This window comes from Cyprinus carpio, chromosome A10 (assembly GCF_018340385.1).
Source record: "Cyprinus carpio isolate SPL01 chromosome A10, ASM1834038v1, whole genome shotgun sequence".
Taxonomy (NCBI): Eukaryota; Metazoa; Chordata; class Actinopteri; order Cypriniformes; family Cyprinidae; genus Cyprinus; species Cyprinus carpio.
This window is the reverse complement of record NC_056581.1, coordinates 3,871,432-3,882,306: the sequence shown is the minus strand read 5'-3', so window position 1 is coordinate 3,882,306 and position 10,875 is coordinate 3,871,432. Positions and strand designations below refer to the sequence as shown.

At 40.1% G+C, this 10,875-nt stretch overlaps 1 protein-coding gene across 1 annotated transcript; it reads left to right on the top strand.

Annotated features, from left to right (window-relative positions):
- The first annotated feature begins 459 nt into the window (after positions 1–459).
- LOC109064292 (ubiquitin-related modifier 1-like) lies at positions 460–10,014 on the top strand. Its single transcript, XM_019081292.2, has 5 exons — positions 460–607; positions 2,831–2,901; positions 7,838–7,919; positions 8,955–9,003; positions 9,390–10,014. The coding sequence occupies exons 1-5, from the start codon at positions 573–575 to the stop codon at positions 9,456–9,458; spliced, it is 306 nt and encodes a 101-aa protein (XP_018936837.1). The 5' UTR covers positions 460–572; the 3' UTR covers positions 9,459–10,014.
- The last annotated feature ends 861 nt before the right edge of the window (positions 10,015–10,875 follow it).

Below are 10,875 nucleotides of genomic sequence, written 5' to 3'. Positions count from 1 at the left end.
TATGTGTGTGTGTGTGTATGTGTACCTACTTATCCATATTTTGGGGACAAATTTGTACCCAAAGGTCAGCTAAACCTGACAAAATCTCCAAAAATCTCCCTTTGGGGACGTCCTCATTTGTAAAACTGGTATAAAAATAAAATAAACAAATTTTTTTTTTTTTTTTTTATTCTGTAAGAGGTATGTTTAGGTGCAGGGCAATATAATATACAGTTTGTACAGTATAAAAACCATTACACTTATGAAATGTCCCCATTTAGATTGCAAAGTAAATCTGTGTGTGTGTGGGGGCGGGGTGCTAATAGTTCTTACTTGTTATGTAATTTAACTGCAATTTAATATAAATTACACACATATTTTAGATTATTCTTAGAAGGTAAACGTCCAAATCAAAACGTCTTTAGTTGTTTATAATGTATAATAGAGCAAATACCCAAGAATGAACTGAAGCTTGTTTCTTTTACTGTCTATGGTTTCAATCAACACAGAAACGCTCTCGACAGCGAAATGGTCCTCAGAGGAAGATGTCATTTCCGGTGACGCTGCGTGATTATTTCCGGTTTTAGAGCAACATGGCGGCGCCCTTAGGTCTGCACCTGGAGTTCGGGTTTGTATTGATCGCTTTTTTATGATTCGTCGCGTTTGCCTTGTATTCCAGTGTTACATTAATACACGTAATTGAATCAAAAGTCTTCAAACCAACTCGACTGAACCTTTATCAAGGGCACTTGGTTGATAAAGACTTTTATTTTTTAGCGTTTTAACGGCAGTAAAGACAATGAAATGAAAAAGTAACCTAATAAAAATGAAATTTGTGTTATTTTCTTGAAGCACTTGAATCTGACTAGATTAAAGAACTGCTTCACTCACTAAAAATGAACATATTAATCGATGTAGACGTGCACTCGGTTGGAGAAACGTTAACCTTAATAGAAATGAGGTTTGTTCATAAACAGGGACAATGAGGGGATGTTTCAATACTACACTAAGAGAAATATCAGCCAGAGATTTGCCCTCGATGTCACAGAAAGATTTTAGGCACACTTTGTTTATTTTTTTTTAACCGTGCCAAAAATTATAGTGTATGTCAGAATAATACGAGCTTATGAGGATATGTGTACTGCTAATTTTTATGGGTAACATAGTAGGGAGAGGACGGGAAATTATGTCAAATAAATTTCATCATTAACAGACCATGGCTAACTAAAGCACAATTGTAAGTCCTTACAGACTGAGGCATACTTATTAATAATATATACTTTAACAGAGAAACAAAACAAGAAATTAATCAAATAAAAGTAAAATAAAATACATACATACATAAACTTTGCAGGGGGTTAAACGAAGTAATACCAAATTAAACAAATCAAATAATTTCCTGGCCTTATAGCTTCTCATAATTTTTGCCAGCAAGATTTGAAACATTTAAGCAGCACGAGTTCATATGTCCCATCATGTGCACTAACCGCTTAATCACAGCACAACCTCTGGACAGTTTTCTGAGTTTCTGAGGAGAAATATAGGCTATGTTTGGAACAGAATGCATGCTTTGCAGTACACACTGAATACTGCCAGAACATGAAACAATCCAGATTATCCAACAGTATACTCTTCCAACAATAGTATGTGATTGGCATCACTTCATTGTGCAGTTCAGTGAATGCTGTTAAGTTATAATCTTGCAAATTATCCTGGTTGTGTGGCTTTTTTAATTAAATTTGTGTTAAAATGTTTTAACTCAGATGTGCAGCAACATTGGTCCGAAAGATGTGTTGAGCACATTGTATTGTGGAATACAGTATACTGTTTCCCACATAGTGCCAAATGTACTAGGCCATCAGGGTATTCCATGCATACAGAAAAGTTGCAGAAATAATAATACTACAGAAATAATAAGTGTAGTAAATAATAATATTACAGAAGTAATAAGTGTAATATGCTGTTCTGAACATAGCCATAGAGCAACAGAGAATGTAGATGGTGGCATCAGAGCCACAGAAAGAGAGAGAGCTTCTCAAAACAAATCTTGGCCAGAATTCACTGGGTGCAGAAAAATTTTGCATTTGGCTTTTGGTCAAAGTCCTCACTGCTTTCAAGTCGCAACAGAGTCCTGTGTGACTGTCTATGGACAGAGGTGGTGTTTGTGAGTGGCCTTTCTGAGGCTGGCACACAGGCTGGCTTCTCTCTGTACCGCTAGCGTACGGGCATCTCGCCAGGCCTGGCGATCTGGAGGACAACTGGGCATTCTCCAGGAGATGTGAGCTCTCTTTATTGGGCCTGCACCTGCAACATGAGTCCTACTCTGACTTCATGTCCCTATCTGTTTTTTTTCCCCCACTGACATGCACCTTCTCTCATTCATACACGGATCTCTGTCACTTACTGAGTTGCGTTGATTGAATGCGGCTTTACTACTTAAATGTTGCTTGAATGTATGTTGTGATTATGTCTTCTTTGTGATAAATATATTGGTCCTCACACCTTCGTTTATGTGTTTATGCAAGTTATAATGTAAATTTTGTAAGGTTTTTGTTGTTGTTGGAGAAAGTACAGTGTTGATGCCATCTATGCAACTTGGTGCTATTCAAGAGTGCTATTCTGTCTTGCTTAAAATCATAAAATAAACTTTTTTATTATTATAGAAGGACAAGAAACAGAGTTTTCTGGGGGCGTTTAGTCATAGACTGGATGTTAAGTAAATTAAAAACTGCATGGTGGATACTGCTAAATGATTTTAGAAACAGGAGAACATTCACTGAACATTATTGTTGTTGAAGGTCTACAAAGGCAATAACAGCATTATGTGCACTATATATTTTTCCTGTTTTAGAGGAGGAGCTGAACTTCTCTTTGATGGGGTTAAGAATCATCATGTGACACTCCCTGGCCAATCAGATCCCTGTGAGTATTAAAAAAAAAATATATATATATATACCTCTTCTGTTGTGTTCATTCTGTTTGCTAATGTTTGCTAATGCTAGTATCACTGTTTCCATTGATCACAATTAATAACAGACCCCAACTTTCTTTTTTTTCTTTTTTTTTACCCAAAAATAAAAATTGTCATTTATATGCTTTAATGTTGCTCCAGAACTTTTTGTATGACTTCATTTTGTGGAATGCTTCAGCTGGTTTTGTCCGTATAATGAATGTCACTGGGGTCCAAAATATTTAATGGACAAAAACAGAGACCTTTATTTTTGTTCCACAGAAAAACAAAAGTCATATATGCTTGTGAATTACATGATGACAGAATTTCATTTTTGGGTGAACTGTCCATTTAACCTTACATATGCAAACTATCCTGCACCATTTGTATGAGTGACATGCCTCTAATCATTTGGCTGGTTAAGGACAGGAAAGTAACCACCAAGCAATGCTCTAGACACCACCCAGAACACCCCAGCAACCACATAGCAATGTACCATAACACTGTACTGTTTTGCAGTTTTGCCCAGGCAAATGCCACTCAAGTTGCCTTCAGAAAATGTGAAAATCTCATTTATGTAGAATTGACCATGAAAGATTGTATTATTAAACTTGTAATCTACAGATGTTCTTATGGTTTGGTTAATTCCACAGTAATTAAGTTGGGAAATATTGAGGGACTTACTACTTTCATACTACAAATGTTTAGCTCTTTTTCTATACCAAGCCAGTGCTTTACCATTCTCAGCACTGATGACTTCATTAGCTCCAAACATCTTCACTCTTCCTCTCCCAGTATTAGAGATTCGGAAGTAGGATTCACTTATTGGCCTTATGCCCTGCTGGAACTAAAGTATGCCTTTTTTTCTCTCTGGTACTCCAATAGAAGAAAGTCATACCAAATTATGTGCCTCTTTCTCCACATCTATCTCTTTTTTTTCTGCCTTCCCTCTGCTGATGCCCTTTTCCCATTCGCCGCCTTTCCTCCCCTGACCTCTCAGAGCCCTGGTTCACACGCTTCCCTGGACACCTTTTCTTCTTGCCAGTCCTGCTTTTACCCTGACATCGGGCCAATGGCGAACCAGTGCCGGCCTGCCATCCCAAATCGAGGTTTTTTTTTCCCATCCACCCCTCCCTCAGCAACAATGGAGCTGAGCCCCTTCTCCATACATCCCACCTCCCCCTCAACCACCAACATCTGTGAGCCTCCCTGCGCCCAGCCATTCTTCCCCTAACTGCTCCATTATTGGGCCCCTTTCACTTGTAAATGCAGCCAGTGATACTGTTGATGGATCTTTTATGCCTAGTGCTGGGGTCACAGGAAAGGTATAGAGAATAGAGGGCCAGTAAAGGAGGGAGTGACAATTGTTACAAAGCACTAAGTCCTTTTTTGTGCAGTCATTTTTAGGGACGCCTGACAGTACAAATGCCTCTCTCCTACAAACACCTCACATTCCTGCAGCTTCCTGGTGGGACATTTGGGTGAAAGTGGTGGGATCTTTAGTTGTGGGGGAAGCACTTGTATTGCCCCCTGTATTTAAACACAGGGTGGGTAACATGTTCTCTGCCATCGCTGGATTGGAAGACAAGTCATTTGAGAGTCATTAGTGCAAAAGATGGATTAGAGAAGCGAGACCTTATATCCCATGCACATGCTCAGAAGTGCTTGGTAGAATTGTAGATGGCATTTTTGATCAGTAGATGATTGCCATATATAGACAGCAGGGAGGAGATTCCCAAATTTCAGCTGACTAATCACTGTGTCAGTAGTTAAGAGATACAGTATAATCTTTATTTGAGATTACCATGTGGGTCAGTTTCTACACAGATTTAGTTACTGGGTTATAGAACCTTTCTGAACCTTTTTTCGGACATAGTCCTGCAAGGACAACTTGGTAACTCAAGGATGACCTAGTTGTTAAGTGGGAGAATCTTTTTGGCACAGATGTTCAGAGATTTTTGTGGTAGCCCAGTAGTGGTGCTCTGTATTTATAGCCAGTCACTTTTCCTGCCTGTACAGTGGCCTTAGTCTTTCACTTGGGGTCTGAGATGTATTGAACAGTAATAGAACTTTTGGCCAAGTATATTAATATTTTTGCATCCCTGTCCCAGCTCTGAGGTTGGGAAAATTTGGATATGCTTGTACTTTGGTGGCCTTGCCAAACAAGAGAAGGGTCAAGCTCTGTGGCACCAGAGTATCCACGACAACCTGTCCACAAAAGTGGACGGCAAGAGGGAATGTGGCCACTGAGACCTCGCAGGGGCCTGGGGGATGACCTTGGAGCACTTTTGAAGCCCATAGTCCGTATGCATGTTTGTGGGCATGATTTGAGTATGTCACGGATGACTGGCTATGATTGCTAAGGCTGACGCTGATGCTCTACACTAATCCCTCCTAAATTTTCTGTCCACTGGTCCAGACCCTTCTAAGTGATTGATGAGTAGTGCTGAGCCCCCTGCTGCTGGACACACACATGATCGTCATAGAAACACCAACCCTCATATCCCAAGCAAGATGAATGGCTTCATTCCCTCCCACCCACAGATAGTGGCGATAATGATGATAGTCATGCAAAGAGAAAGGAAATGGAGAGAGTTAGCCAGCCACTATGCTACACAGACGCTGCCACCCTCCCACGCAGGCTTTATCCCAGCATGCACCTGTCTGCGGTGACGCATACTCCCCCTCCCATTCGTGTTTTCCCTCGTTCTCCTCCTACCTCAGCACAACCTATCCAGTCCTTTTCATCTTCCATTCTTTCCTTACCCCTACAGAAAAGAGGGCGAAATAGACGTGAGGTGTCTTGTTGACCCCTTACTCTTTGCCCCTGGCTCACATAAACCGCCCTTTTTCCATGAAAACGAAGCAGGAGACGTTCGCTTCATTTTTTTTAAAGTTCCCTCAGTCAGTAGACTGATGTGGCTGAAAGTGATCACGTCTGTTTTTTGCCCCTGCTTTTGGTGCCAGTCAATATTCATTGCGGTAGCACTGAGGCAAGCATCACTCTTCTTTATAGGTTCAGGATTGTGGGCTAGCCAAGCTGCAAGGTACAACGATCGTTACACAACTGAAGAGGCTGACAGCGATCCAATTAACCCGAAACAGCCTCTGTTGCTCGACCCCTGCCTCTCGCTGAGAAGCACGCCACACGCTTACAAGCGCATACACTTGCACGCATTGGTGCTGACATCTCTGAAAGCTTCAGTTCTGGTGGAAACTTGCCCAGTCGAGAGTATTGTATAGAGCCACACTCCTGCACCCACTTGCCCTCTTCTTTCGTCCTCTTGCTAATTTGTCCTGGTCTAATTATACACTCTTCCATAGCCAGTTAGCTGTAGCACAATGCCATCATGGTCATCATGTCTCCTCAAACTTATCAAGGGTTTCCCAGCCCCACAGGTTCTCTGGTTCTAGTCACCATCTCCCACCTGAGTCCTTATATGTTCATCCCTGCTGCTCAAGAGTGTGAGAAGACGGTGTTCAGTGTTAAATGTTGCCAGCCCCCTCGGTTAATGGACCTCCTTTAAAAAAAAAAATCATCCCTTATGGGATTTACAGCCGAGATATATGCTGACACACATAAGAACACCTACACAGACATTGCCGGCTATCCTGTAATTCCCCTTCAAATATATCCTAGGATTATATAAAACGAACATTAAAGCCTTGTAGTTTAATTATCATCCTGTTTATTTCCAAAGGTTCAGGTGAGTTATAAATGCTGTGAATGTTTATTCACACAACAATTAAACGTATGCACAGGATTATATTGCAGAACAAGGATCAGCAGTTATGCAGGTGAGTCCATGCATGTGTTCAGATAGGGTGGGCAGTGCGGTAGCTATTTTTGATGCTTTTCAAAGCTCCTTCTCTGATGTCACATTTCCAATAAGTGTAATGGCCTTTCAAACAGGCGAACTAGCGATGTTCAAGAATACAAAATACGCTAAGTGCACAATTTGCGTGCCCAGCCTTATCAATGTCAGCCACAGCAAACTCGCAAACAATAAATGCAAACTCCTCCCCAGATCAAATGAAAACATCTCTATCTCTCTCTTTTTTCCCTTTTTCTCCCCCCTCTTCCTCACTCTTTCTCCGTCTTTGTCTCCATCACCCCTCTGAGCAGAAAACTGGTACATTCCAGAAATGGATGCTGATGATACAATGTTGATGTTGGACATACCGACTTGTCCGCCATGTTGGGCAGCCGAACTTCATCGCATGTACAACTATAAAACAATTATCATCCATCATCACATGCTAAATTTATCACAGAACACACAATACCCATCTTGAAGGCCAAACTTTAATAACCTTCACTTAGTGGAATAACAACCAGTGGCTTTGATTGGATAATATTTGCATGGCTAAAGTGACGTGCAATCAGAAGCATAACAGCATTCTAAGCGAAATTTTGAATATTTTTTCATGCAGATATTTACAAGACATTTTTGTTTATCGTAGGCTTACAACGGTCTGCTTTTTTCATTGGGGGGGAGGGGGAAGTGGTGTCCAGACATCCTAGATTTCATTTGAATTCACTTTGGAGCGCTTGGTTTATATCCATCAATCATCACCACGACCCCCAACACCAAACCCCCCCCCAATAGATATATATGGCTACTCGGCGCTATCCTTATAACCTACCTATTCCATTCACGTTTACTTGGTCGGGTTGATACGGCAAGTCAATAGCATCTCTGTGTTTACGAATCTGAATTTAAACTGCATCACTGCTATATTTTCAACGGTGCATTCAAAAATGTCAGTGAGCTAGTCTATTCTTGATATACCTCCTTCAAACCTCCCCTCCATCTTGCAGTCGAGGCTTTGTCGCGTCACATCGACCGTGGGGCTGGCTCACTGAACTCTGAACTGTAACCTTTGACCTCTGTGGTATTCTTACAGGGGACATGAAGCAGCTGCTTGCATGGATCCGAGGGAACATGCTGAAGGAGCGCCCAGAGCTCTTTATGCAGGGCGACACTGTGTAAGTATACACACACAGACGCACAGTAAATACGTTACCGATGCAGGATGATGCTCAGGCAAACATACACGCACACTGTAGACACACACTCATAATAAATGCAGCGCTACGCGTTCGATGCTGAATCGCAGTGAGGTCAAAGAGGCAGAATCACACCACACTCCCTGGTGCGACACGTATATGTTTGGCCAGTGGTAAAATAATAATTTTTTAATGCTTCAGTTGCATTAGTAAAGGTATACAAAATGTTTATTTATACGTGTGTGTGGTGTGCTCAGAATCAGTATGGTTACTACAGTCCTACAGTCTTGCTTCCTCAGCTCATACTAAACAGTGGGTGGATTTTTATTTTTTGTAATTCTGATACAATTAGTTTATCCCCAAAATTATGCTTTTGCATTCTTCAGCAGGTTTTTTTCATCATAAATGACCTTTATTCTTGCCTTGACGTAACTGTAGCATGAAATCAGCTGTGGATAACTGCAGTACGCCTCTGGTACGCAGTGTAGTCTTCAATGGTGTATGAACCGAACCGTCGACTGTTTAGCCATGAGGGACCACCCCATCACCTACATTAGCACCTCGTACTTCAAATCTAAAATAAAATACAAAACAGTTGAATTTAAAATGTATTTTATTTTAATTTTTTAATCTTTATTGCAGTATCTGAGTAGGCAGGTATTAATGGACACATAAAGCTAAATCCAAAGTGATGTTATGGTGTTTTATTGTATATTAAGCTGTGTTGTGTTATATTGCATTGATCCCTGTAATTCTAAATATTGTGCTAATCTGTGTGAGAGGATGTTCTATGCGTAGACTTTATTGTGTTTCATTTTGCACGTGTATGTTGGTACGAGGGAAGCTCATTCATTTAATGAACTGCAGATGCAAGGGTCTTAGAAAACCGCAGCACTGGCGATTTTCATTGTGTATAAACAGGGCTGCATTATATTATCAGAGAGCTGCTTTACTGTCATGTTTTCAGTGTAGCTCACATCACTTACATGAGCTCTTCTTTATTTACACACACAGTAGACCCGGGATTCTCGTATTGATCAACGACGCAGACTGGGAACTGATGGTAAGAGTGTGTGTGTATGTGTGTACAGTTCCTCAATCACTCCTTCCACTCTCTGTTTTAATGACGTGCTCGTTTTAGGTCCAGTGTAAGCTTCTCTTCATTCAGCTAATGTATGTAAAGGTTGTGCTGGGTTGCTCTTTCAGGAAAACATGTATTGGCATCAAGGTGTAATATAAAGAAACACAATCAGCCAGTGATGGCTAAAACCTGCAATCATGAGTCGATTTAAAGTTCAGAATCCTTCTAGTGTTTTCTATGATTTACTTTAAATATATACTTTTTTTTTTTTTGGGTGTATGCATCAGTTCTTAAATGTAGATATTTTTCCAAAAAGTTATTTTATTCTCATTTTCTTTCATTGTGTACACATCCATGTCCCTTTGCAGGGTGAACTGGAGTACCAGCTTCAGGACCAGGATAATGTTGTCTTTATCTCCACACTTCATGGAGGCTAACAGACTCTAAATCAACACCACACACATACATGAGCCCCTCCACCCTTCAAAACTTCAAAAATCAGATGATCCATCAACAGCGGCATCAGTGGCCAATTTCAATCCCAGCCATGGGTTTCTCGACCAATCCTGTGAAAAGACTTTTGGTTTTAAGTCTAATAAAACGTAACATCGGAGTCTGGCTGCGGAGGGGCGGTTCACTGTCCCCTGTACCTTACAGGAGCATGGTGGGGTTGCGATGGGGAGCAAGGGCTCATTAGGAAGGTCACTCTGTCTAGCCAGTGTCCAGATGGATTCTCCTGAGACGTGGTGCACCGGTTGCCCCGTGTCAAATGGCTCAGTTATAATTTTCATGCATTTTCTGTTCAATGCCTTTAGAGCTGTCAATTGTATGTTTACTATGTAAGTTCATTTTTTTTTTTTTTTTTTTTGATCTGAATGCATAAATAATGTGTCACGATATTGTTTTATTTGCGATTTTATGTGTAGTGCAAAAATGCAAATCCAAATTCTCTGTTAGTATTTAAATAAATGTATATCTGCAATACAATATGCATTAATGTTTTATATTTGTCATAATATCAACTTCTAAGATTAAGTATATATTTGAGAACAAGAGGTTTTTTTTTTTAATTCCCACAGTATATAGACTGCTAGCATACCTCAAAGTAGTCTTAATGTACCTCTAAATATAATTTTAAAGTTTTGGGACGACACGTTTAGCATCATCACATCATACAGAAAGAAATGGCAGTCCTCTAGCGAGATGACATTTTGTTATGTTGCAGATTGATCTGCGTATACTTCCTTGTCCTAGGGTTCACCTATAGAGTATTCATTAGAATAAACTATAGGATGATGGCGGGAGGTCGAGCACAAATCTCTCTTGGCTGAAGACTCGATTTGCAGCGGAAACCCGTATGATAATAGTAACACTGATACAGATGCTAATGCTGTTGAAGAAGAAATGCGTGATGTCAGTATTTGAGTGTGAGTGTGTGGAGAGTGAAAGGGTTAAACATGCTTCTCCTGGAGTGTGACCTGTTGGGAGGCCTTGAGTCAATTTCTCTTTTATTAAAGACACTTCCTACTGAGAATTAAACTAGGCTTATTTAGGTAATCCGCACTTTTGATTTTCGCCTACTTTTCAAAACGTTATTTAAAAGGATTATTGATGTAGGCCTAACTAATTTTTTTGTGCGTGTGTTTGTTTTGGTTTTAAGCATAAACGGATAAAATACATTATAAAATGTATATTTTGTCCTAATTAAATTAATTCAGTCATTAGTTAAAATTTAAATATTTTTATAACTTACGTTTGAAGCCAACGTTATAAAGATGCAAGAGATTGAACACAAATTTATCCGTTTATGCGTAGCTTTAATAATTGCACACCAAGGTTTATGTATAGCATAGG